Source organism: Cygnus olor, chromosome 1 (assembly GCF_009769625.2).
Source record: "Cygnus olor isolate bCygOlo1 chromosome 1, bCygOlo1.pri.v2, whole genome shotgun sequence".
NCBI lineage: Eukaryota > Metazoa > Chordata > Aves > Anseriformes > Anatidae > Cygnus > Cygnus olor.
Genome location: NC_049169.1, coordinates 1,041 through 29,014, shown reverse-complemented (window position 1 = coordinate 29,014; position 27,974 = coordinate 1,041). Strand labels below are relative to the sequence as shown.

The 27,974-nt window shown below is 49.2% G+C and overlaps 1 protein-coding gene across 2 annotated transcripts; it reads left to right on the top strand.

The window, feature by feature from the left end:
* The first annotated feature begins 7,379 nt into the window (after positions 1-7,379).
* Positions 7,380-17,182, top strand: LOC121063654. Of its 2 annotated transcripts, XR_005816129.1 has the most exons (5): positions 7,380-8,259; positions 8,536-8,694; positions 8,812-9,893; positions 11,515-15,323; positions 16,086-17,182. XR_005816129.1 is itself a non-coding variant. In XM_040544298.1 (4 exons), exon 4 carries the CDS (start codon positions 15,129-15,131, stop codon positions 16,083-16,085), a length of 957 nt encoding a protein of 318 aa, XP_040400232.1. In that variant the 5' UTR covers positions 7,398-8,259; positions 8,536-8,694; positions 8,812-9,893; positions 11,515-15,128; the 3' UTR covers positions 16,086-17,182. The 2 variants fall into 2 exon arrangements, 1 of the variants encoding a protein (XP_040400232.1); XM_040544298.1 differs by having other exon boundaries at positions 7,398-8,259; positions 11,515-17,182.
* The last annotated feature ends 10,792 nt before the right edge of the window (positions 17,183-27,974 follow it).

Here is a 27,974-nt window from a genome sequence, read left to right as displayed (position 1 = left end):
TCATCTATCCACCTGGTTATGTCTTCATAAAAGGCTATCAGGCTGGTTAAGCATGACTTCCCCTTGGTGAAGTCATGTTGACTGCCCATAATGACCTTCTTATCCTTGATATGCCTAGAGACAGTGCCAAGGATAAGTTATTCCATCACCTTTCCAGGGATGGAGGTGAGGCTGACTGGTCTATAGTTACCTGAGTCCTCCTTCTTGCCCTTTTTGAAGACTGGAGTGACATTTGCTTTCCTCCAGTCCTCAGGCACCTCTCCCATTCCCCACGACTTACCAAAGATGATGGAGAGTGGCCTAACAATGACTTCTGCCAGCTCCCTCAGCACCCACAGGTGCATCCTATCAGGACCACAGATTTATGGATGTCCAGATTGCTTAATTGGTCCTTAACCTAGTCCTCATCAACCAAGGCAAACTCCTCCATTATCCTGACTTCCTCTGGGGCCTCAGGGGTATAGGGCTCCTCAGGACAGCCTCCGGCAGTATAGACAGAGACAAAGAAGCACTTGACTTTGCCCAGCAGTTCCCTGTTTAACCATGCAGGTCTCCTGGCTCCCTTTCTTGACTTCCTACGGGTCGGGATGTTCTGATCTTGAGCTTGGAAGAAGCAGTCCTTGAATGCTAACCAACTATCTTGGGCCCCTTTACCTTCAAGTACCCTGTCCCATTGGATTTCCTCTAGCAATTGCTTGAAAAGGTCAAAGTCGGCCCTACTGAAGTCCAGGGTTGTGATTCTGCTTGGTATTCTGTTCCTGCCACATGATATCCTGAACTCCACCACCTCATGGTCACTGCAACCAAGGCTGCCCTAAACCTTCACCACTTCAACCAGACCTTCCTTGTTAGTGAGAATAAGATCCAGCAGCGCTCCTCTCCTAGTTGGCACATCCACCATTTGCATCAGGAAGTTATCACCAATGCACTGGAGGAACCTCCTGGACTGTGGGTGGCTGGCTGAGTAGGCTTTCTGCAAATATCAGGGTAGTTAATAGCCCCCACGATAACCAGGTCCTGCAATTGCGAGGCTGCTATCAGCTGCCTGTAGAAGGCCTCATCAACTTCCTCATTCTGATCTGGTGGCCTGTAATAGACACCCACAACAGTATCACCCATGCCAGCCTGCCCCTTAATCCTCACCCACAGACTCAACTCGCTCCTCATCCGCCCCTGGACAGTACTCAATACCCTGTAGTTGCTCTCTCATGTAAAGATCAACTCCACCAACTTGCCTTGCTGGCCTGTCTTTCCTGAGAAGGACATAACCATCCATGACCACTTTCCAGTCATGTGAGCTGTCCCACCATGTCTCTGTAATTGCCACCAGATCATAAACTCCTGACTGAACATGGATTTCTAACTACTCCTGCTTATTCCCCATGCTTCGTGCATTGGTGTACAGGCATTTCAGGGAGTGAGCTGAGCACGCCAATTTTACCCTAGGGGGGTGGGAGGCCTCCCAGTCTTCATCAATACTAGCGCACTGCCCGACTGGTGCAAGCCCAGCTACAACCCCATTCCCCTTCAAATCTATTTTAAAGCTCTCCAGATGAGCCCTGCTAATTCCTGTCCCAGAACTCTTTTGCCCCTGTGAGATAAACCTTTCCCATGTATTACTGTCAGGCCTGGTGTCTTATAAAACCAGCCGTTATCAAAGAACCCAAAGCCCTGCCTGTAGCACCAGTCTCATAACCAAGCATTTATGGACTGTATCCTTATATTCCATCCCATGTCATCACCTGAAAATGGAAGGAGGGAATAGAAAATAACTTGCGCCCCAGACTCTTTCACCAAACGCCCCAAGGCCTTGAAGTCTTTCTTCATTCCCCTCAGACTATGGGATGCAGCTTCTTCCCCACCTGTCTGGAAGATCAGCAGCATGTAGTAGTCTGTCAAGAGCACCAGATGAGGGAGTGTCCTGGTTATATCCCTGATCCGGGCTCCAGGTAGACTGCAGAATTCCCTATGATGAGGGTTTACTCTGCATATTGTGCTCTCTGTTCCTCTCAGAAGGGAATTGCCTACTTCAATTATCCTTATTTCTTTCTTTCTTATTGGACACAGTCTTGAGGCGTGTTTTAACTGCCTCCAATAAGAATTAGGAGGATGAGGATAGAATCTACAGCTATGGTTTGCATTCAGCACTTTAGGGTTTTCATGTATCTTCAAGGATGGGAACTCCACAACTTCTCTGAGTTAGGGTGAGGATTTTCAGTTAGAGGTTTATGATTAGGGCATATGGTTAGTATGTTAAGGGTTGAAGTTACCACTTGGTATTGGGGCAAGGATTAGGGTTAAAGCTGGGGTTGGTCTTGGGCTCAGGTTTGGGATTTAGTTAAAAGAGGGAAGGTCAGGCTGAGCAAGCTTAACCCAAGCTGTTCTGTCATAGCTCAGAGATGTCTCTTAGGTTTCCCTCCTCATGGACTTAGTTCTTTGCTTGCCTTGAAGGGAGAAGCAACCTGATACGCCCTTACACCAGTTAAACCCTTACCCCAGCCGGCAGCACAGCCACACTAGCAGGGACTTGCTAAGGACTTCACATGGACCCTCTTGAAGGCCTATGCCTTAGTATGGGCAGACACATTGGCTTCCCCATCTCACCCATGTGCAAGATGAACTTTCAGACTTCCATCTTGCTGGCAGCTGCAGCTGTGGAGAAGGCCTGGCTGATACATCAGGGGCTTAGGGATTTTCTACCATTGTTGAAATTAAGCTGCTGGTGGTAAATTGTAAGGGTATTAGGGACACACTAATTGATGAGGACATGAGCAGCTGAGAGTGTGTATTCCAGCACACTTAACTGATCAGGGACCTTGGCAGAAGGGAAACTAGAGGAAAAACGGGAAAGCTGGAAACAAAATATGCTGAGGCAGAGACCTTACAAAACAACATGGAGACAATGACTAGAAACAAACCTAGCCAGTCACAGTAGTTGATAGGCTGGCAAGATGCTTCAGACCCCTTTTCCTGGAAGAACAACCTGGACTTTGCAACTATTAAGTTTATAAACAAAGGGTAACCCAGCCACTGGACTGCAAGAGGCATGGGAATCCTCCTGAGTGGCCACATTGGTGCACCAGGCACCTGAGGTGCAATGCTTGACCCCTCAATGCTACCACTGCCCAGTGCTTTTGGTGCTGTGCATGTGCAGATACTGGGAGCAGGCCCTCCCCCATACCATTGGCTGTGGTACATGCATGGTGCCCAGGAACAGCATGAAGACAGAGCTATCTGTTCTCCCTCTATGGATGTTGTTGACTGCATTTGTCTTTGGTCTGCTTTTGTCTTCTCTGTTTAGCTTTGTTATTATATCAGCATGTGTGTGAAGGAAAAAGTGTAATATTTGCCATGGCTGAATTTGAGGAGACTAGAAAAGGGTAAACCAGCTGAAGAGTAGAATGAAATTGAGTAAACTGGAAGCTGCGTCTATCTGTAGAGAAGAGAAATACTGTTTCTTCGTGTAAGGAAGGATCCTTGTTAATAGTCTTTGCCAGATTAGATCACCAATAGATAATGCAGGGTCTATATGTAACCAAAAGTATGATGCCTACATTTATGTGTGATGACACTATCTGTCTCTGAGGTCTTCCGTTTTAGGAGCTATAAGACACCAAGGTATTGTCTTAGGTAAATGACATTCAAGTGACAGAAGCTATATAATAGAGGAAGGGCAAGCGGGTTCTGGTCCTCTTTGTCAGCAACCTGATTCCTCCCTGCCCCTCTCCACATTCCCCCACACCTATAGATCCCTGCCTGCCTCTCTGCCTGTTCCTGCCTTCATCTCCCTGTTGCACTTTTCTTCAGCACTCCCTCTCTCTGCCCTTCCATCTTTCTGCCTTTTCCTCTCTATGGCTCCCCAGCCCTCTCTTTCCCTCTCTGGCAATGTTTCCCCAAGCTGGACAATGAATAGAGTGACCAAACATGGAGGGGTTGTGACATGCAGTGGGGAACTGCGGTGGGGTGGGGTGGGGTGGGGTGGGGGGTTAGATTGCAGGGGTCAGAAGCGTCTAGAAAGGCATGCAGTGAGATTCCCTGTCCTCCCACCATACCACCTCAGGAAAAAGGTGTAACCTCCTTCTCCCTAGCCTTTCAGCCTGCCCTATCCCACCCTGCACACTCTGGGAGATCTAGGAGTTCAGGGGACCTAACACACTGTGATAGGTCACAGACCCTGGCATTACTTTTCAATGTGGAATGAGAGCAACCTGTAGCCCAGAGGTACCTGGGCTGGAACAGCAGTGAAAGGCAGATGTGCACATCCTGGCCACAGGCATGCGCTATGTGCTGGGGGTGGGGTGGGGAGGGGGATGATGTGCATGGATGGGTCTTGGTGAGAGTGCTGTGCATGGTCTGGACTTGGTGACACCATGCACAGCCTGGGCTCAGCGCACACACACAGGGGTCAGGATGTGCCTCCGCATCCTAGCTGGGGAGCCAGAAAACACCTTGCCAGAGCAGAGATTCTCCCTTCCTTCAGGTGCACCACAGCATGGCCTGCAGCAGTGCTGGATGGACAGACAAACAGATTGGCAGACTGACGGCACTCAGGGCTGGGGCACTGACTGGGCACGGGGTCTGCCCCAGCAAGGCACAGGTGGGACAAGCAGAGTGCAGGGCTAGGCCAGCAAACATAGTTGGAGCTCACAGTGGTGCACTGCATGGTAAAACTACAGCCCAGTCCAGTGCTGGCGGGCAGGAGGGACCCTGCCCTGCCCAGACAGCTACATGCCCAATGAGGACCCTCCCTCCTCGCCAGGCCCCCCACCTGACAAGCCTAGCATGCCCCCAGACTTTTTTCTCTACCTCTCTATAGGGCTCCGTGTCCCTATTTCTTCTTCCTCCATCACTGATTTTACTTCATGGGGACAGATGGGATCCACCCGAGAGTGCTGAGGGAGTTGGTGGATGTGACTGCTAGGCCACTTCCCATCATCTATCAGTAGTCATGGTCATCCAGAGAGGTCCCAGATGACTGGAGACTTGCTAATGTGATGCCCATCTATAAGAAGGGTCGTAAGCAGGATCCAGGGAACTACGGGCCTGTCAGCCTGACCTCAGTGTCAGAAAAGGTGATGAAACAGGTCATCCTGAATGCAATCGCGCAGCATATGCGGGACAACCAGGGGATCAGGCCCAGTCAGCATGGGTTCATGAAAGGCAAGTCCTGCCTGACCAACCTCATCTCCTTCTATGACCGGGTGACCCGCCTTGTGGATGAGGGAAAGGCTGTTGAGGTAGTCTACCTAGACTTCAGCAAGGCCTTTGACATGGTCTCCCACAGTATTCTCCTGGAGAAGCTGGCATCCCATGGCTTGGACAGGTATACTCTTTGCTGGGTTAAAAACTGGCTGGATAGCCGGGCCCAGAGAGTAGTGGTGAATGGAGTGAAATCCAGCTGGTGACCAGTCACCAGTGGTGTTCCCCAAGGGTTGGTGTTGAGGTCCCATCCTCTTTAATACCTTTATTGATCATTTGGATGAGGGAATTGAGTGCACCCTCAGTAAGTTTGGAGACGACACCAAGTTGGGGGGGAGTGTTGATCTGCTGGAGGGTCGGAAGGCTCTGCAAAGGGACCTGGACAGGATGGGTTGATGGGCAGAGGCCAATGGGATGAGGTTCAACATGGCTCAGTGCTGGGTCCAGCACTTTGGCCACAACAACCCCATGAAACTCTACAGGCCTGGGGCAGAGTGGATTGTAAGATGTGCAAAGGAAAAGGATCTGGGGGTGCTGATTGATACTTGCCTGAACATGAGCTGGCAGTGTGCCCAGGTGGCCAAGAAGGCCAATGCCATCCTGGCTTATACCAGGAATAGTGTAACCAGCAGGACCAGGGAGGCTATTGCCCCCTTGTATTCTGCTCTGGTGAGGCTGTACCTTGAGTACTGTGTTCAGTTTTGGGCCCCTCAGTACAAGGACATTGAGGCCCTGGAACATGTCTAGAGAAGGGCTACGAAGCTGGTGAAGGGTCTGGAACGCAGGTCCTATGAGGAGCAGCTGAGAGAACAGGGGTTGTTTAGTCTGGAGCAGAGGTGGCTCAGGGGAGACCTTATTGCTCTCTATAACTACCTGAAAGGCAGGTGTGGGGAGCTGGGGGTCGGCCTCTTCTCACAGAAAAGTAGCGATAGGACTAGAGGGAATGGCCTCAAGCTGCGCCAGGGGAGGTTCAGGTTGGAAATTAGGAGACATTTCTTCTCAGAAAGAGTAGTCAGGTATTGGAAAGGGTTGTCCAGGGAGGTGGTGGAGTCACCATCCCTGGGGGTGTTTAAGGAAAGATTAGACTTGGTGCTTGGGGACATGGTTTAGTGGGTGACGTTGGTAGTAGGGCGATGGTTGGATCAGATGATCTTGGAGGTCTTTTCCAACCCTGATGATTCTATGATTCTCCCTCCCTTCCCCAAGTGCATCCTTCTCTTCCCCCTCTCCCTGCCCACAATCCCTCTGTCCTAGTGCCTGTCCTTCTTTTTCTTTCTATACATTCTGCTGCTTGTCCTGATCTTTCTCCCCTGTCCTTCTACCTGCCTGTCTTTCCCTGTTTGTCCCTATTTTCCTCCTCCCTGCTCCGTCTGTCCCAGCACAGTCTTTTCTTTCTCCGTCACCATCCTGCTCTGTGTCCCTCTTTCTCTGTGCCCTTCTCTAGGCAAATTTCTCCTCTGGTCTGTTCCCCGTCCTTCCCACTCTCTCTGCTCTATCCCTCTGTCCTGCTCTCTGCAAATAACTTCTCCATTTATTTTTTTTCTTCTCTCATCATTCTCTAATTTTAGTCCCTCTCTATCATCCACTCCCGGTCACTCCCTTTATCTGTCACTCTTCCTGCTTTCTTGCATGTTTTTTATTTATTTATTTTTGTATTCTTGCATTCCTCCCCCCGCTCTCTAGCCGATTGCCTACTCAAATCATAGAATGGCCTAGGTTGGAAGGGACCTCAAGAATCATCTAGTCCCAACACCCCTGCCATAGGCAGGGATGCCAGCCACTAGATCAGGTTGCTCAGGGCCTCATCTAACCTGGTCTGGAACACCTCCAGGGATCCCTCCCTATCCCCTTACCTGTAGTGGTCTTTTTGTCCTTCTGTATCTCTCTTTTTTTGCTCTCTGTCCCTTGCTATTTTTTCTTTCTCCATCTCTGTCCTACTTCCCGTCCCTTTCTTTTCCTCTCTGTGACTGTCCCTCTCCTTCTCCAAAAATGTCCATATCCTTCTCCTTGTTCTTTTTCCTCTTTCTGCAGCCCCGTCCTGTTTCCTGTCTTTCATTTTCTCCATATATTACTCTGACACTAAACCTTCTTTCTCTGGTCTTTTTCTTGCTGTTTTCCCGTGATGTTCCGCGTGGCTCCCACTGCTTCCCTTAACGAGCAGGCAGTATGAGACACCATGCCTGCCGTTCTCCTTCTGCGCATGCGTGGACCGCGTCGTCGTCTGGTGCCTCCTGCTGGCCGAACAGCGATACTGCAGGCAGAAAGGCGCCGCAGCGGCCCTTCTCTCTCTGCTCCCACCTGCTGACAAAAAAGGGGTACTGCAGGTGGAGAGGCGCCGCGCATGCGCTGTAGACGTGACCAGGCGTCCTGCCCCTCAACACGCCTGGAGTCGTGGTCTTTGCACTCCGGACTTCCAGACGGCCATGCTGGCTTCTGGGGCATGCCGGGAAACGTAGTTTCGCATTGCCGCTCGGCTTCCAGGCCAAAAGCGGCCCGTTGTTCAGGGTAGTTATTTCCTCCCCGAGACGGCGTGTGGTGCGTTTTTCTGCCGTTTCCATGTGTGGCTTTCCGCATGGTTCCCGCTGCTTCCATCACCAAGAAAACGGTTTGGGAAGCCCTGCCTGCCGTTCTCAGCACCATCGCGGTCGGCGGCTTCCGGGGAAACGGACCTTTGTGCGGGGCAGAGGCTGCGTCGTGCCAGCCCTGCGCTCCGCGGGTGAAGCTGGGAGAAAAGGGGCGGGGAAGGGAGGGGCGGGAGCGAGGAGGGGAACTGGGGGGAGTGCGTTCGGGAGTCCCCGCGGAGTCAGGAGGGCTGCTCCATCCCGCGGCATGCTGGGAGCTGTAGTCCTGTGTGCCAGGCAGCCGCGTTGATTGCTGCACAGCTACTGTGTTGTCACTGTCGCTTTGGCTCGCCTAAGGTGTGCCACGCCCCTGCATATTCTCTTGGTGGGTGACAGCTGAGCCTCCGGATCCTTACAAAGGAGGAAGCCTGGGGAGACAGTGAGCGAGAAGCATGAGAACCACAAAATCCTCCCTGCAGTGTCTGGAGCAGAAGCTGCAGTGAGTGTTCTGCCCTCCCCATTTCTTATCCCACCTCCCTGTACCCCCCCGTCTCCATCTCTTTCTCGTGTTCTTCTTCACTGCCCTGACTCTCTCATCTCTCATTGTGACTCCATCCATCTATATGACTCTCCATCGTGTGCTCTGACCCCTCCTCTCTTTCCCTGGGGCAATCCCTGCCACCCTTTCATTAGATCACAGTGTGCAGTCACTGGGGAACACAACACAACGTTTAACATGATATTTTATTGTGGCAAATGTTTTCATTGCTTCTAGTTTCCACAGAGCTCAGAAAAAGCAAAGAGACAGGATGGAATTCTGAGAAAGACATCAGCTAAACTGCATTGAGGGAGAGGAAGGAGTACGGTCCAATTGATTCCCATCCCTTTACTTAGCAGATGTGCCCTTACACAGCTTGGAGTAAGCACCTGTGAGGTACGGGCTGGCCACCCCATGAGATCTGCATTGCCTCCTGGGCCAGCGGCAGATGTAAATCTCGACCATAGCATTTCAGTAACTTCAGTGACCGTTGTTGGCCAATTTTGTTCACAGGTGGAAGAAGCCTTCTCGGCTCATACAAATCCAGAACAGCATCACTTCCTGGAAAACAGAGATCGGGTGTACGTACAACGCTGCCAAAGGAATTTTCATGCTGCCATGACAAGGAAAAGAACCACACGGCCGTTCACTCTAGCCACCTGCCAGGTTAAACCAGCATAAGAATGCAGATGGGAAAGAGTAGAATGCGCACCTCCTTGTTTGGCTTTCAAAAGGAAACAGACTAACAAATTATTCTAGCGAACAGTGTAATTGTGCAAGTTCTCCTGACTTAGGGAACTTGTCAGGATTACTGGTCTTCTCTTTCTAATGTTATTTTTCGTTACACTCACTGCAAACCCTTGCTGAATTTGAAAAAGTTACAGAGAGGTCACCTGTGATGTCTTTGTGTATCTCTGGAAAGGGGGATGCGTTGCATGGAGGTGCGACTCTTTCTGTAATCTCTTGTCAAAAACTTTCTGGTTAGCGTGTTCTTCAGCCTGTTGGTTACGAATGTCCTGCAGGGGTGTCTGCCATTCCCACGATAGGGATAGCTGCAGAGCGGGTACTGAGAGGGAAGGAGCTTCAAGTGACAGCTGATGTCACTGTTAAGAGTACTGTGGGAGCAGCCGGGGACAGGACATGGAAGGAGAACTCGATGAGAAGGAGCTGCTCTGGAAGGTGGAGGTGGGCAGTGACCCGAGAGCAGCAAAATACACAGGGAAAGATGCAGGGGGGAGGGAGATGTTAGGAGAGGTGGAGCAACTGACAGGAGCAACTTTTCCCTTTCCTATGGAGGGAGATGATGATCTGAAATCTGACGTAAAGAAATGCTTGCTGTTTGCCGTTCAGGCTGTAAAGTCACTCATCTTCCTGATAACAGCTGCATGCACATGGTGTTGCAGGCTGTGAATGCCTGGGCAGGGATCTCTCTGTGTGGGGTGGCGAGTCCCTGGGAAAGCCATCATCTGCTGAAAGAAAGCCTGGGAGTACTTCTCAGAGGGAAGAAGCCTTCAGCGTATGGGGACCCCTAACTTGTGCACTGAGCATGCAAGACAAACATCTGTGGCATGAAGACTGAGGACAGCTTCTCAGAGGTAAGTAGCTTTCCCTTTGTTCCCCTATCCTCTCAGGAGCCCTCCTTACACTCTTTGTGCATGCTTGAGGCCTCCAACACTCATTTTTTCTTCTACTTAGCATTCCTAGTCCCTGCCTTATCCCCCCCACCACACACACTTCCCAAGGACCTGCTCAGCAGTAAAAGATGGGGCAAAGATGGGGGGCTGGGGTGGATGCTGGACTCCTTACTTTACTTTGCTTTTGCTGTACCTGTTAAGCTGTCTTGACCTCAACCCGTGATGTTTCTTGCTTTCGCCTTTCTGATTCTCTTCCCCCACCTGGCTTGGAAGGGGAAGCGAGCAAGAGTCTGCCTGGCGCTCAGGGACATCTGGGGCAGCTAGCCCACAACCTTTTGATAAATGCCCATGTTTTCTGTTATTCTTAATTTTGAAAATGTTTTAATGAAACCATGCTTAGGAATATGCTTTAAAGTCACGGAGGTATTTGTGCTTTGAGAAAAAAGTTGCACCAAGTTCTTAAACACCTTCAGAAAGGACTGTGACTTTCCTAGTCAGCTCGGGTGGCAGTCACCGGCAAAACACGAGCACACGAGCAGCTTGGACCTTGGATGTAAAATGAAAGATGTTTCTTAAGTATAACACACACTCCCTTCTAAAGTTTACCTGTTGTCCTGGTTTCAGCTAGGATAGAGTTAATTTTCCTCCTAGTAGCTGGTATGGTGCTGTGTTTTGGATTTAGGATGAGAATAATGTTGATAACACACTGATGTTTCAATTGTTGCAGAGCAGTGCTTACCCTAAGCCAAGGACTTTTCAGCTTCTCACTCTGTCCTGCCAGCAGGCAGGCTGAGTGTGCAGCAGGAGCTGGGAGGGGACAGACCCAGGACAGCTGACCCAAACTGGCCGAAGGGGTATTCCATACCATCTGATGTCATGCTGCACAATTCATGTGGGGGGACTGGCTGCTTGGGTATAGGCTGGGCGTTGGTCAGCAGGTGGTGAGCAATTGCAATGGGCATCACTTGGTTTGTACACGTTATTATTAGTAGTACTATTATCATTATTACTATTATTTTCCTTTATTTTCTGTCCTAATAAACTGTCTTTATCTCAACCCACAGGCTTTCATTTCTTTCTAATTCTCTCCCCCATTCCAGAGAGGGAGGGGGGAGGGGGAGCAAATAGTTTTGTGGTGCTTGGCTGCCGGCCGGATTAAACCACAACACCTGTCTAGCATCAATTTGCCTCTAATGGGTTTTCCCAAAAGGACTGGGATTAAAGAGTGGGCGTGTGCCTCAGCACTGCATAATTTTGTTCTGCAGCAGAAATTTCTTGTTCTGTGGTTAAGTTTTCCAGTAGCTTGTATTTTGCAGAAAGCACTTAGAAATTTATTTAGGTTGCTTCCAAACAAGTAAAGAGAAAGTCCTTTTACCTTTATAGTAGGGCCGATTTTCCCTTAGACTAGAGAAGATAGTAAGATAGCACCAGATAGTAAGCTACAAGCTTTGTTAAGAGAGGACCAAACGTACTGGGACCTTCTTAAAACCAAACAAACAACAAAGGGGCAACCTCTGCCCTAAATTGTGAAAACGCATAAAGCTTTAAGTGTGTTTTTTGTTGTTGTTGTTTTTTTTTTTAGCTTCAACATCAGCTCTTCTCCAGGAAGCCGTGCCTGCTGCTCAGCTTCCGCGCATGCGCGGAGCTGGCCGGCTCAACAGCAGCGAGAGGCGGGCGGCACTGCAGGGCCGGCGCTGCACATGCGCAGTAGTGTTCCTGCCCGCGGCAAGATAGCGGCGACCTTCTCCAGAGCTGGAGCCGCGCCGGGCTCGGGGCTCGGGCTCGGCTCAGGACAGGACGGGATGCCGAGGCGGGGTGCCGCGACGAGGTTGATGGTCGGGGCCGTCCTGGGATGGCGCGCAGGGCAAGGCGGCGGTCGGGAGCACCGCGTGGTCGGCGGTTTCTGGGGAAAGGGCCCTTGTGTGGGCGGGGGCCGTGCCGGGCCGGACCGGACCAGACTAGACATGCTAGGAGGTCTGGCGGCCAGGGTGAAAGAGCGGCCTGAGGCGGCGGCGGGGATGGGGAGGAACGAGCTGTGAGAGGTGGTGGGGTGGTGTGTGTGGCAGAGTCCCCGCGGGGTTGGGTGGGCTGCTCCATCTCGAGGCATGCTGGGAGCTGTCGTCCTGTGCTGCTGGGCGGCCATGTTATTTCCAGGGCGCGTGGCTGCGGGGTGGTCTTTCCCTCAGCTGGGGCCAGGTCGTGCGCGTCGGGAGGCACGGGCTCCTGCAGGCTGCGTGTGTGGTTGCCAGCGGTAAGACGACCGAGAGCCTTTGTGGGTGCCTCCTGGGAGCATCTGTCTGGGAGGGGTGGGGGGTGCAGTGGCTGGGAACAGGTCCTTGCTGCATTTGATTGTTGTACTGTGTCTCGGAGGTTTTCCTCTCCCTATTTCTGAAAACCAGTTCTCTCCTTTCTCTGCGGTTCACCATAGCAGAAGCATCTCCCTGCCGCTAGGACTCCTGTGAGGTTTATTGGTGAGCGAAGCTGACACACTGAGTAAAATGAGAAAAGCTGCAGCTGATATGCTGCAGTTACAGGTTTCCCAGGAGAAGGAGTAGCCTGTCTGTCCTGACTGTATAGGTAAGTCACAGCAACCTTGAGGTGAACTCCAAGTGTGCTCTTAATCTTTCCGTGTCCCAGACTCAAAGGCTTAATTGAATTTGCAGGACTGCGAACGGCTCGGAGCTGGGAAGTGCAAAGGAAAGCTGCATAGTGCCTGCGAAGTTGTAGTAACTTCTTAGAACTAGAATTAGTTGGCCTGTCAAACTCTTTGTTGCTCAGTCTTTGGTACGAGAGGCTAAACTTTGTCCCACTTCAGGTTTAAGAATTATCACAGAAATAAGCAAATGCTTGTAGGGCTTTCCAGTATGGTAGTTGTAGTTGGTCACGAAAAACTTGTGAGGAAATTTCTTTTTATCTATCTATTTATTGTGTCCAAAGAGTTTAGCTTGAACTGTGTGCCATAAAAGAGGTCTAAGGCACATATTGAACAGCAAGAGAAAGCAAATTTGCCGGATAAGCGCTGGCTGTGGCAAAGTTGATTGGGAATTGAGTGGTTGGGGGTCTTTCCAACAGAACTTGGTACGCAGACAGAAATGGGACCTTTGAGGCCCTTGTCTGTCTTCCATTGAAGCTGTGGCATTTGACCCATAACTGTATGGAGTTGCTGTATCCTAGAGGGATAATAGAGACGTCCCTGGTTCAACTTTTACCACAGTCATTGCAGTGTTTGTTGCTATACTGCTTGGCTCTTCTGTAAAGATGTATATCTGGGGATGCATTACCTTAAAGGTGCTGATGTTCTCCATCATGGGTAAATCAGAAGACTTTGTGGCTAGAGAAGAATGGCATGGACATGTTACTTCTCTCTCTGTTGCACGTGAATTTCAACAGCTCGTTTAGCTGTCGTGTTGATGGAACTCCTGGAAGAAATTTTGGAAAAGTTTATACTTCTCCTTAAAAATTATACCTCTCTTTAAATTCGTTTTTTAAAGTATTCTTTCTGCAGATTCCTGTCTGTGGTTTAGGTACTTGATTTGCATGAAACAGACCCAGACTTTTCTATTCAATAGTGTCCAGATTGAAATTCCCTGTAGTCGTAGAACAAGAATTATAAATGATGCTTTGCAGATTAAAATCTCTTGGTTTCTACGAGGGTTAACTTGCCAAAACGAATAGGAAGTAGCCTAAATTTCAGTAAAGATGCTGAATAAAAGGTCTTCTCGATAGGAAAAGAGCTTTGCAAAACATAAACTGTGTTTCCAAGGCCTCCCTATGTATTAGTTCACTAATTGTAGGCTTTGAGTGGTCCCCTCGGGTACAATATTGTACGAATGTTATGCTGCAGACAGTACCTTAGCTTACTTTCCTTAACATCCTGGGTTACTTGTACTTGCAGAAAATTTACTTCAGCATCAAATAAGCAAACAGGGAAACATCCCCAACTCATGCCAGTAGGACAATCCCCTTATGGCTGGTAAAATCCAAAAGTTGAATGATGCTTTGAAGAACTTACCTATTGAGGAGAAGGGTTATATCCTGTTAGGCAACAGATTTTTGAGATTGGTTCCCATGCATGCCCACCCCCCCCCCCCATGCATTTAGAAGGAGGCAGTCCTTAAGCCAATGCAATCTAAATGCATCTAAACTGTAGATTGTTATTTCCATATAATACAAATTAATGTATTTTTTTAAATTGAGGCTCGTGTGTGTTTGGCTTGTACCGATAGCTGGTGTAGTGCTCGGCACAAGTATTGTTTGGTCACATGACCAATATTGGATTTGTCCCTTGGTAAAGGACCACATCCCGTTATGTTCAGCTTTTCTTTCTTACCGTGTCTTATTTGTTTTTTTCTGAAAGAAAGGGTGGATTTTTCATTGATATCTTTGTGAGAATATCAAATCTGCCTGCAGTAAATATTTATAAGCAAGTAGACTACAGTGTGTACTGGACAGTATTAGAGTACTATTCTGCCTGCTAGCAGTGGAGAGCCAGATGAAGATATCCACAGTAAGGGCTTGTTCTGCCTCAAGTTGAATGGAAAGATTCTGATGTTAAGCATCCCAGGGAATGTTTCTAGGACGGTTTTTATACAATAAAAGTTCAGATGGTTGTCAATGAATGGGATTCTGTTTGCTCTTTTAGATAGCTATTCCTTCTGAAGATCACATCGGTTACAAAATGTTACCATGAGGTTTATACATTTTGTAGCATCTGTAGCAAAATAAACTGGCAGATGATTAAATTAGCAGGTACAAATACATATTATTCTATAGATAAGATTAAATAACATGCAGTTACTTCTCTGTTTCATCTTTCAAAGCATGTTCTTGCTGAGTGCCTGAGCTTTTTGCTCACATTATTGAGGAAAGGAATGGCTGTGCCTCTTGCCTCTTCCCCCCTTACCCCTCTTTTTTTTTCTCTTCTTCCTCGATAACAGGGACTTAAAATGTCTTTCTCAGATGTCCAAATGAAAATTTAAAAAAATGGTAATGGTCAACACTGACAGAATTGGGTGACATTTTCAAGGTAAAGGGTAAAGAACGTGGAAATTTCTAGTATGTTAATGTTACTCTGTTAACAAAACTGATGTACTAGCTGCTTAATATTTCTATTTTTTGTTTCCCTTTAAGTATTCCCCACAAAGGCTTTTGTGGACGCGTTGTGTATCTTTTCTGTTCTTCCACTATTCATTTGTTATGAAAGATTATGAAATACAAGGGCTGTGGACAACCATCTACCGTTGTTGCAGATGCACCCCTGTGTGTTCTCTTGGTTGGGTGACAGCTGAGCCTCCAGATTCTTACAGAGGAGGAAGCCAGGGGAGAGAGAGAGCGAGCGAGAAGTGTCTGAACCGTGAAATCCTCCTGGCGGCGCCCAGAGCGGGAGTTGTGGTAAGCACCAGGTCCCTGGGGCTGTGTCCCTCCCTGCTCTGCATCCCAGGCTGCCTTTGCTCGCCTTTCTATCTGCAACCCTTCCCTGTCCCGTCTCCTCTTAGCCCATCTGTCTGTTTGGCCTGCTTTTCATTCCTCTTCTGTGTCCTGCTTGTTTGCTCTCTGTATGGCCCACTTCCCATCTGCATGTTTTACTGCGTCCTGTTCCCTGTCCTTTTTCCTCTGTGTTGCTGCCTTTCCCAGGTTCTTTCTTCTCTCTATCCTGCTCCCCTCCCCCACTTCCCCTTCCTCTCTCTGCTCATCCTAGGCTTTTCCTTCTCTGTCCTTGTCGTTCTTTTCCCCACTCTGTCCTTCGTTCCGTCTTTCTCAATTACATGCCAACTCTCCCCTGCTAGTGTGTCACTACCCTCATCTGCCCTGCTCTTTGCTCTTGTGGTCCTTCTGCTCCTTGTCCTACCCATCTGCATGTCTCTGTCCAATGGCCTCTGCCATTGTGCCATCAAGCCCTCTGTCCAGCTTGCTCACCTTTTTCTTTCTGTGCCTCTGTCCTTCTCCCCTTCCCTTGACGCTCTTTTGCCATCTCAACCCTGCTGCACACTGCTCTCTCCTTTCTCATCTCTGTCCCGTTCTGAGACCCCTCAGTCTCAGTGCTCCGGTGTTCTCCCCCTGCCCGCTCCCTCTAAGAACTTCAGTTCTCCATCTCTCAGTCCTGTTGCCCCAGCAGTATTTGATTTTTCTCAATCTTTCTTTCCTGCTCCTTAGGCTCTTCACTGAGAGGGTTGTTGCGCACTGGAACAGGATCCCCAGGGACATAGTCACAGCACGAAGCCTGTCAGAGTTCAAGAAGCGCTTGGACTGTGCACTTAGTCATATGGTCTGAATTTTTGGATAGACCTGCGTGGAGTCAGGAGTTGGACTCAGTGATCCGTATGGGTCCTTTCCAACTCGGGATGTTCTATGATTGCATGATTCTATTTATCTCTCAATTTCTTTCTGTCAGTTTTTTCCCACTTTGTCTATCTCTGCTTTTCTGTGTTGTTACATCCTGTTCCGCTCTACTGTTTCGATTGTGCTTCCTTGCTCTCCACCCCTCTATTTCAGTCCATCTGTTGTGCTCCCTGTCCCCTTTCCCAGTCAAACCCCATGTCCCTGTGCTGGCCTTTCTCTGCACCCCACAACCCCCATGATTCTCTCTCTCTCTCCCTCTTTCTCATGCCTCCCTGCCCTCTATTCCTCTGTCCCAGTTCCTGTCCCTTTCCTCGTCTTTGTCTGCCTCAAAGCATATCCCAGTTATTCCTTAGCTTACTTTTCTCTGTCACTATGTCCAGCTTCCCCTGCCCCTGGTGTTTCCTGATACACCCCTCCCTGTCCCTGTGTTTATTCTCGCTTCTGGTCCCTCTCTGTTCTGCTTCCTGTCCTTGTCTTTTCTGTCTCTCTCCCTGTGCCGTTCCCTATTTCCTCCTTTCTCACTAGACCCCCCATGTTCAGCCTCTGACTTCCTTTCTCCATTGCTCGGTCCTTCTGGCCAGTGCAGTTGTGCCTCTGTTCTGCTCCCTGTCCAATCCTCTTGATCATCCCTGTCCTGCTCCCTATGTGGTTCTATCGCTCTGCCCTGCTGTCTGTCCATTTTCTTGCTGCCTGTGTCCTTTTTCTTTGCCCTTCCTCCTTTTGTGCTTCAGAGCCCATGGCTGCAGGAGGCAACTATTCCCTGCGGGATGGATGGACAGAGGGAGTGAAGCTGCTCAATGCTGGAGCCCTGTGCCCCCCCACCCCCAGGGGAAGGGGAGAACGTATGGGCAGAGAACCCTACCACAGCCTCCCTCTGGGGAGTCCTGCGCATGAGTTAATAAAGTGTTTTCTGGCTTGCGCTGCTGTCTGTGTTTGTGGCCGTGGGTAAGTGGCCATCCCTGTGTTGGTGGGTGCAGGTTCCATAGTGGGGTGGGTGGGAGAAAGGTGCAGAGGCTGGTACCCAGTTCCTGGGGCAGGGCCCCAGGTGAGGCTGTGGGGGCTGATAGATGTGGACTGCTCCTTGGTGTGTGGGGGCCACTTTGCTGGGGGGCTGCAGGCTGTTGGGCCAGGGTAGTGGGGGTGGAAAGCGAAGGCAGCGGTGGGGTAGCCCTGTGCTGTCTTTGCTCCCTGGGGTAGGTGTGCCGGGGCTGGTCTACATGGATAAAGTGGTTGGCAAGCATGGCCAGGGCTGCTTCTGCCTGCAGGGGAGAGGCAAGGGTGTCGGGGGGGCTGGGACAGGTAAAGCCTCTGGGGGGGGGGTGGGAGCCGCGGGGCGGGGGAGCAGGGCTGGCCGCGGGGGTGGGGGCGGGTCACAAAGCACGGGGCTGGCTCCGGGGCTGGCTCCGGGGCATCCGCAGGGTCAGGTGGCTGTGAGCACCGTGCCCCGCAGCATGCCGGGAGTTGTGGTCTTTGGGCTACTAGCTTCCGCTCAGCCACGTTGGTTTCCAGGGCAAGCCGGGAAATGTAGTTTCACGTTGCCACTCAGCTTTCAAGCCCACACTAGCACGTGCGCAGTTCGGAAGGGCAGTTCCTCCCGCGTTAGTGGAGCGGGGTGACTTTTCTTGCCGTTTTCGTGTGGTGTTCCGCAGGGTTTCCGCTGCTTCCCTTAACGAGCAAACGGTCTCGGAAGCTGTTGCTGCAGTTCTGAATCCGCGCATGAGCAGAGCAGGCTGGCTCGGCGCGGGCGCCGGGACGCTATCTGGTGCCTCCTGCTGGCCGAAGATCGGTACTGCAGGCAGAGAGGCGCAGAAGCGGTCCGTCGCTCTCTGCTGCCACCTGCTGGCGAAGAATCGGTACCGCAGGAGGAGAGGCTTCTCGCATGCGCAGTAGCGGTGGCTAGCCGTCGTGCCCCACAGCATGCTGGGAGTTGTCGTCTTTGGGTTCTGGGGTTCCGGTCCGCCATGCCGGTTCATGGGGCATGCCGGGAAATGTAGTTTTCCATTAGTGCTCGGCTTCCAAGCCAGGAGCGGCACGTTGCTCTGGACAGTTATTTCCTCCCCTAGACAGTGTGGTGTGCATTTTTTCTGCTGTTTTTGAGCGGGTACTGCAGGCTGAGCGGCACCGCGCATGCACCTTTTTTTTCCTGAGAGTGTTGTTACTATATTGACTTTTTTTTGGCATGTAATCTGTTATGCTCCTAGATTTTTCTTCCTGTGTAAAAGAAAGAATTGAGCTAATTCCAGTTGAAAAAGTTTCAGTTACTTGCTTGGTCATATTGTCCTTTCAATATTCAAAGCTGAAGCAAAAGCACGGGGATTGTTGCTTCTAGAAACATCCCAGTTCTCTGGTCTGCACTCTGCATGCTGTTGAGCTAAGCTAGGAAAAAAAAAAAAAAAAAAAAACACAGTCGCTGCTCCTCTTGCTCACTTTCTAGGTTCTTGTGCTCTGCCCCTTCCCTTTCCCAAGTGATTGGCTTTGGGTTCTAGGCGGGGCCTAATGGTAATTGCGTAGCAGGCATCCCATCAGAGAGCTCATTCTGCCTGGGCTGCACTTTGGGGTAAGTGCTTTGGTTTTCCTTCAGTTAGTTGCAGGGTTCTTTAGGTGGGTCAGAGTCTGTGGACTGATGGGTTTCCAAGTAGAGACCGGTACGTGCTTCTTTTTGAGGTAACAACTAATAGGATCTGTTAGAGTAAAGCAATCTGTATAGTAGTAGGTGCATTTATTGCATGCAGCTCTTCTTCAGGTGAGTAATTGTTACAGCATGTTTACAGATAGGATGTCAATGTTACTTTGTGTGTTTGCTTTGTGGTTCTAGGTCCCTTATGATTTGTGCAGGATTACAGGGTAGATGCTATGTAGTATGATAAATGCATACTTCTAAGCATTTATGGCCTTTTGGCATTTTTGGACCACGGGCGGCTGCCAGGTCTACCCGAGTTTTTTTTTTCTTTCTTTCAGGCGGCCACCAGTTCTACCTCTTCTTTTTTTGTTGTTTTTTGTTTTGGGGCGGCTGCCAGGTCTACACGGCAGCCCCTGAGGGCAGAAGCGGCTATGTGAATGGCAGGAAACCGAGGGCGGAAGTGACGTCAGGGCGTGCCTTCACTGAGGGCCAAGGCGGCTCCGTGATTGGCTGGACCATGAGGAATTATGTGCCGTTAGGGCGAGACTTCACTGAGGGCAGAAACACTTCGTCATTGGCTGGGAACTGAGGGCGGAAGTGGCGTCTAGGGGAGCCTTCACTGAAGGCGGAGGTGGTCTGTGATTGGCTGGAGAAACCCGGGGCGGAAATGGCGTCAGGGCATGCCTTCACTGAGGGCGGAAACTCTTTAGGATTGGCTCGGAGGAACCCAGGGCAGAAGAGGCGTGCAGGGCTTGTTGGCACTGAGGGCGGAAGCCGTCGGGCCGGGCAGGGCTCGGCTCGGGCTGGGCCGGGACGCCAAGGCGCTGTGCTGCAACGAGGTTGGTGGTCGGTGCCGCCCTGGGGCGGGGCGGGCCGGGCCGGGCAGAGAGGGGGCGATGTGGCAGGTGGTCGGGACGGCACACGGTCAGCGGCTGCTGCGGAAATGGCCCTTGTGAGGGGCAGGGGCGGTGCCGCGCCGGACCGGACCGGACCGGGCATGTGGCGGGGTCTGCACTGCGCGGGTCTTTGGGGGGCGGGGGGAGAGAGGGGCGGAGCGTCGGGAGGCGGTGGGGGGGGTGGGTGCGGTTGTGTGCGCTTGGCCGACTCTCTTCTGGGTTGGATGGACTGCTCTGTCCCGAGGCATGCTGGGAGCTGTAGTTCTGTGATGCCAGGCAGCCACATGGGCTCTGGGGTGCGCGGCCAGTCTTTCCCCAAGCCGGGGCCGGTCCGTGCACGCCGGGAGGCGCAGGTTGCCGCTGGATGCAAGTTTAGGCTTGGAAATAAAGGGGGAGTGAGGGAAGAAAAAAAGCAAAGCTTTACGGAGCCTCAGCTCCACCGAGGAACGAATAACAGTCTGTCTGCTTCTGGAAGAACTTCCCACTGCCGAGGACGGATGGGGCAGACCCCAAAAGCTAGATGGGGTTGTGTGAGAGCTGGTGATACTGCCAGCAGGACTCCACAGCTGATGAGAGACATCGTTGGCTTTGATGTCCATCACAATGGAAAATGCTTGTTTCATCCAATCTGGGGAAGTCTGTCAAACTCCCAGACAGAAACAATAGCAGCGAGGCTCTATTATGCAGTCATGGTGAAAGTTTAGCATAGCGAAGAAACAGTGTGTGTTAGGTAAGGTGAAAAATGGAGTCACACCTCCAAGAAGTCCCAGTTTGTGGTCTTTAAGCTTTTTTTCTTGTTGGGGGAAAGCGGAGAGAGCCAAATATTATCCAGAAAAGTGACCAAATCCGTGCCTAAAAAGCTCAGCTGCTAAAGCTTTTATAAATGATCTTTGCACTGCAAGTTTCAGTTTTCATGAAGCCAAATTGAGATAAATCTGAAATTTTCTATGGGTTTAAAAGAACGCTTACTAAAATATTCTTGTCATTCGCAGTAATAATGGAGTGAGTGAGCTTGTTCCACACAGTGACCTTACTTTATTGATCATTTTTTTTGTATTCCAGCAAACTGTGTATTATCCCGGGAGTGTAGGCACGGTCTTGTGTAGTATTGTCATTCTGCCCCACCACTCTGATATCTAACAAAGTAATACTTTGTGGATGTTGTCTATGAATTCTTTCCTTCCTTATGTAAGAGGACGATGTGCGTCGCCTAGTTTGTCACAGAGCGTCGCTGAAGTACTGTTTTATTTGTGTTTGTGAAGACAGCAGAATCAAAGATAGCAGCTTGGCGACTCCCACCGAGATGGTCATTAAGATATAACAGTGAAGTTTCTAGCATATATTAAAAAGCCTGGAGGAATTAGCATAGCTTGCAGGAAAGTGTGCTGGAAAGAGATGATATTTGAGAGCAAGGGTGAAAATGTCATCTTTTTACCAAGAATGATGAGAACTGATGCGTCTGCCCTGTGTTTGGATAGGTAAGTGAGTTAAGAGGAGCTGAGCGTAAAGTTTGCAGGGGAATTGGGAAATGAATGAGATAATTTAACCTCTTTTCCGTGCGAGCGTGTTTTTGTTTTGTTTTTTAAATCCCATACTTTTGTTATTATCCAGAATTTTTAATATAACTCTCTATTTTAACTGGTCCGGGTTTATGGATAGCAGCTAACTATAGAAAGAAATAAGATCCTGAAGCATCCCTGGAGCCGCTAACTCTACCTCTTTATCTGTTCCCTAAGAAGATGCCCTGGATTTAAAGACGGTGTGTATTAAATGAAGTATGAGAAGAAACAGCTTCTTCGGACACTTGCGCTCCTCTTCTTCAGCTCGTGGAGAAGGCTGACAGCCTGTCTCACTCTCGTCAGTGCTATCCCACCAGCTCCTTTAGGAGCCCAGCACCGCGTTTGGCCTGTTGTGATCTTCCCGCTCCCCTCATTTCTGTGCTGCAACGCCACCATCCACGAGAAGTCAGGTAGGATCTGAAGACCTTTGACATTGCTAAAGAATCAAACCTCAGCTGTCAGCTTTAGCCCTTTGTATTCCAGACATTTGCTTTGCTGGATGACGGTTTCATTTTTGATTTTGTAATACGTTCTTTGTAGAGGCTTTTTAAGCAGACAAGTAGGTAGCCTCCTTCCCTCAGTGGATTTGTGCGAGTTTTAGCTGAGCTTTGCACGTCTGAGCGATTGCCCAGTGGCTGTTCTGGTCTTGACGCGTCCCTAAAACCTTTGTCCGCCTCACCCCTCCTCTTTGTGTATTAAGATGCACGTTTGCGCAAAAATTATGTACACCGTGCATAAGCCCCCCAGTGGTTATGGGGCATTTTCAGCACTTCACAGATAAGGCTCCGTGTTTACTTAATCACTTAGGCATAGTCCTGGCTTTCAGTGTAGGCATAGCTAATGATTGTTACTCAAGTGGTTATAAAGTTCCCAACGTTTGTTTGTTTATATATATAGAGAGAGAGAGAGAGAGAGAGAGATACATACCCATATGTATATGTATGTATATACATAAATGAAACTGAGTCTGTGGAGTAAAAGACTTTTCTGCTTGCAGTATATACTCACGTATCAGCAGACTCATACGCAAGTTGATCCAAACTGGGTGCCAAGCTGTGCCTTTTTTGTCGCCTGGAATATGCAATCTGTGCACCTCAGGTGTACCTTGTCTATTAACTATCTCTTACATTGTGCCACCCCATTAATATCAGTGGATGTACCCAGCACCACCTTGGGGCTACATAGAACGTGGAAATTTCTAGTATGTTAATGTTACTCTGTTAACAAAACTGACGTACTAGCCGCTTGCTGTTTCTATTTTTTTGTTTTTCTTTTCAGTAGTCTCCTCAAAAGTTGTTGTGGACACGTTGTGTATCTTTTCTGTTCTTCCAGGATTCATTCTTCAGGAAAGACGACCATGAAATCCGAGGGCTGTGGACAACCATCTACCAGATGGTTGTTGCAGTTGCCTTTGGTCACGTCATTCGTCCTTTTAGCTCGCCCTTTCCTCTACCTTGAGTTGAATTTTTGTGCAGTGCTATGTTTGCAGTGGTAGCCGAGTTTGCAGTTTGCGGCCGAGGTGTTTTTGATTAAAAACGATCTTAACTGTAATAGTGAATTCACAGAGTGTGGCTTTGTATAATGACTCCCACGATCATAACATTTTTCTCCTTTGTCACAGACAGGAGAAAAGCTCTTTCCAGAGAGATGGAGAAGGAATTAATTAGACCTCTGCCTCATCCTGCAAGACCAGAAGACATGGAGTAACTGTAAGCTGCGATTCTCAGGAGACATACTAAGAGTCTCGGGTTCCTTTTCTGCCCGCCTCCCAAGGCCTTGGGCACGTTGGGTTCACCCTGGGAAGGGCATGTTGCTCATGGCAGTTATTTCCTCCCCTAGATGATGTGGGGTGCATTTTTCTGCTGCACTTGTGGTTTTCCACCTGTGGTTTTTCACTTGTGGTTTTCCACGTGGTTCGCACTGCTTCCATTATTGAAAAAACGGTGTGGGAAGCTGTGTCTGCCACTTCTCAGGATTTTCTGCCACCACCTGCTGGCAAAAAAAATCAGTAACGCAGGTGGAGCCATGTAGGACTTCTCAGAGGTAAGCCTTCAATGTACGGGGACCCCTAAACTCGTGAGCCAAGCACGCAAGACAAATGTCCGTGGCACAAAGATCAAGGACGACTTCTCAGAGGTAAGCAGCTTTCCCTTTGTTTTCCCGTCCTCTCAGGAGCCCTCTTTATGATGCTCGTACACACTTCAGGCTCACAACACTCATTTTCTCCTCTACTTAGTATTCCTAGTCCCTGGCTAACCCGTCCTCCTTCCCCCCACTTTCCAAAGACCTACGTGCTCTGCTCAGGTCCCTCCTGAGGTCTTACAGATCTTTTAAATCTGCTCAGCGTTCTTTCCGGCTTGTTCTGTGCCATTATTTTTTCCCTGCTCCTTTTGAGAATGTCTGTACCCTTTTCAGATCTCGATTGGGTTGGCTTTTTTGAAGCCATCTGCATAGCCTTTTGTTTTTTAGATAGTCTACTAAGGTATGTTACTTCTCCGGTGAGTTATTTTACTACATTGAATTGTATTTTTGTGTTTTGTAATCTGTTACACTCCTAGATTATTTCTACCTATGTAAAGAAAGGTTTCAGCTAATTACAGTCAAAAACAGTTTTAGTTACCTACTTGGTCATATTGTCATTTCAATAATCAGGACTGAAGCAAAAGCACAGGAATTGTTGCCTCTAGCAACACTCCACACACTGTTGAGCTAAGCCAAATAAAAAACGCAGCTGCTGCTCTCTTTATCCCTTCCTGTGCTTTGCCCCTCCTCTTTCCCAGGTGATTGGGGCAGGGTGCCGGGTGGGGCCTAATGGTATATGAGCCGCAGGTGTCCTGTCAGAGAGTTCATTCTGCCTGAGCTGCTCTTTGGGGTAAGTGCTTTGTTTTTCCTTCAGTCAGTTGCAGTTTTTTTTTTTTTTAAGGTGCGTCAGAGTCTAGGGGTTGATGTGTTTCCAAGTTGAAAGAGATAAGTACATCTATTGAAAGTAACATCTAGTAGGATCATTTAAAGTAAACTAATCTATATAGTAGTAGATGCCTTTATTGCATGCAGCTCTTCTTCAGGTGAGTAATTCTTATAGTATAAGTAATTCTTTTCCCATGTTTTGGTCACAATGTTTGTAGCGTGCCTTTTTATGTGTGTGTTTGGCCTGGAGCTGTCCTGCCTGGCAATTAGTGATGGTAGCTAACGTGGTGGTTCATCAGTGCAATAATACATTGTCCTGACTCTTTTGGGAAAGACATCTGGTCTGTCTCTGGGCGAATACTCAAGCTCTGGGCGAGTACTCAAGGGCAGCTGGCACAGAGTCTTTTTTTTTTTTTTCCCAGCAGTAGGTAAACCTTAGGAGGAATCGGTCAAAGGAAACAGCAACTGTCAAGTTCTTGTTTGGCAACTCGGTGACTGGTTTGATCTACTTCTCAGATGTAGAGGCAAATGGACTGCTCTTTTGAAATGATAAAATAAAAAACATGAAGTTTGTCAAATGTGGCAGTGCCTGTTTGCAGTCTGTTGCTTTTGCTAGTGGTAGATAACACTTACAAGGAATCGGTCAAAGGAAAGAGCGCCTTCTGGAACTGTGAAGCTCTGCGTTGGCAACTCGGTGACTGGCTTGACCTACTGTCCATCATCAGAGGGAAGCGGACTGCTGTTTTGAAAATAAGAAATAAAAAAATAATTAAAAATTTAAAAAAATTAGGGTGCTGCTCTGTGGCATCTGGACGACTGCCACTCTGTGTGGCAGTTAAAAGAATGTGATTTGGAGATGGAGAGCAGCAGAGATAAAGCAGCTGGGAAGATAGGTATAGGTATTGCAGTAGGTAGGCTGTGGTTATGAGGTGCCTCAGGGTGTGCTTTTTGTCTTGTTTCTGTCCTTCCATAGTGCAGCCTTGGAGAGGTGAATTCCCCATGTTGTGGAGTGGTGCAAAAAGGTGAGAGGGCTGTCAGCCCGATCAGTTTCCTTCACCAAAGCTAAGGCAGGTCTTTCAAGAGAAACAGCCTGGTTGCCTGTGCTGTACTCTGCACGCTGTTGACCTAAACCACACCAAAAACAGGGCTGCTGTTCCTCTTGCTCTCTTTACCTCTTGTCATGCACGGCCCCTCCCATTTCCCATGTGATTGTGGTGGGGTGCAATGGTATATGAGTTGCAGGCATCCCATCAGAGAGCTCATTCTGCCTGGACTGCACTTTGGGGCAAGCGCTTTGGTTTTCCTTCAGTCAGTTGCAGGGGTCTTTAGGTGGGTCAGAGTCTATGGACTGATGGGTTTCCAAGTAGAGACCGGTACACACATCTTTGTGAGGTAACAACTAGTAGAATCTGTTAGAGTAAACCAATCTAGTAATAGGTGCCTGCATTGCATGCAGCTCTTCTTCAGGTGAGTAATTGTTACAGCATGTTTACGGATAGGATGGCAATGTTACTTTGTGTGTTTGCTTTGTGGTTCGGGGTCCCTTATGATTTTTGCAGAATTAAGGCAAATATTATCAAAGTTATAGCGTTGGTGGCAAAGTGATGGAGCAGGGTTTAGGAGATAAGTATCATCGAAGCTCCCTGTATAAGCATGTATCTGAAAACAGCAGCAGTAGGCGTGTAAGGTGTAGTCTCCAGGGTTAGGGACAGTTTGTTCTATTTTTGGGGCTCTTGCCTGTGGTTTGGCTGGCATAAGAGTCTTTAGACCTTGCAGCCTTCTAGATTTTAAGTGCTTGGAATTCATGTAATAGAGGTATGTTTAGGAGGTGTTGCCGGCTAACTTGTTTTTAAGAAATGGTGGGGTACGGTTCCTCGACCGCATAAGCATGGTAGTATTACGGAGAGACTGAGCAGGGTCACCTTTTTCATCTGTAAAGGGTAAGTCTGTGATTGCTGCTGCCCAGGCACATGTTCGTGCCCATCACTACAGTTATTTTACTACATGAAATAGAGTAAAATTCCAGTTTCTCTTTTAGAGGTGCTCTAGGTAGCTTCAGAGAACGGGTGGAAGCATCTGCCATGTGGGGTAGGTAAGCAGCTGAGGTAAAGGAGCAGATGAGAGTAACTGTCCTAAGGGTGCTGTGGCTTTTGCTGCTGTGGTTGCTTTTTCTTCTGTTTATGAGGTGCCACAGGCAAGGTGGGCTGTGATAGTGTTTAGAATAGGAGCAAAGCAGGTCACTGGAATGCTGTTTGGTTCCTGAGGCAGGTGTTGTAGAGGAAAAAGGTTGTCTGGCGTGGCAGTTCCTGATGGTGGTCTTCTTCAGTAGGTGAAGAGGTGCCTGAAGCCCCATGCCGTGGAGCCTGAGTACGCCTCACTGAGGATGAAGCCTGCTTTCCAGCAGTTCCCAAAGCTGTGTTGAGGCTGAAATGCTGTGTCTGTGTTTGGGTTGCACCTTGGTGAGTGTAGGGATGGGTTTTAAGTCGGTGCAGCAGAGGGCCAGGCTCCAGTGTCCTGTAGTGTGTTTTGACCCATCAGCATAGCCTTTTGGTTTTCAGATAGCCTACTCAAGTACATGATTTTTCCTGTGAGTGATGTTATTACATGGAATTGATTTTTTTTTTTTTTTTTGGCGTGTAATCTGTTATGCTCCTAGATTTTTCTTTCTATGTAAAGAAAGGTTTGAGCTAATTCCAGCTGAAAAAATTTCAGTTGCTTGCTTGGTCATATTGTCCTTTCAATATTCAAAGCTGCAGCAAAAGCATGGGGATTGTTGCTTCTAGAAACACCCCAGTTCTCTTGTCTGCAGTCTGCATGCTGTTGAGCTAAACCAGATTTAGAAAAAAAAAAGTAAACAAAAACAACAAACAAACCACCACAGCTGCTGCTGCTCCTGCTCTCTTTCTACTTTCTTGTGCTTTGCCCCTCCCCTTTCCCAGGTGATTGGGTTTGGGTGCTGGGCAGGGCCAAATGGTATATGAGCCCCAGGTATGGCATTAGAGAGTTCATTCTGCCTGGGCTGCTCTTTGGGGTAAGTTCTTTGTTTTTCCTTCAGTCAGTTGCAGGGTTCTTCGGGCAGGTTGGAGTCTATGGATTTCTAGATTTTAAGTGCTTGGAAATCACTTACTAGAGGGATATTTAGCAGAGGTTGCTGGCTCACTTGTTTTTGGGATGGTGGGATACACTTGTGTTTTTGGGTTATATTTGAAACTGTAGATGTATCAAGCCACTTGTGTAACTCTCCAGAAGACTAAAACGAGCTTGATTACACGCTACAAGAGGCTTGACCACATAGGCACAGTATTACCAAGAGACTGAGCAGGGTTGTATCAGTGTTAGGTTTTTCATCTGTAAAGGGTAAGTCTGTGATTTGGCGCGGCGCCGCCCGGGCAGCTTTTGGCGCGGCGCCGCCCGGGCAGCTTTTGGCGCGGCGCCGCCCGGGCAGCTTTTGGCGCGGCGCCGCCCGGGCAGCTTTTGGCGCGGCGCCGCCCGGGCAGCTTTTGGCGCGGCGCCGCCCGGGCAGCTTTTGGCTGAGGTAAAGGAGCTGGGAAGAGGGAGGTATTGCAGCAGGTACGCTGTGGCTGTGAGGTAGGTGCCTCGGGGTGTGCTTTACTCTTGTCTCTGCAGGTGCTTCGTGCAGTCTTGGACAGGGAAATCCCCATGTCACGGAGCAGTGAGGGAAGGTGAGAGTGTTGTCAGCCTGGTCATCCCTTATCCGAAG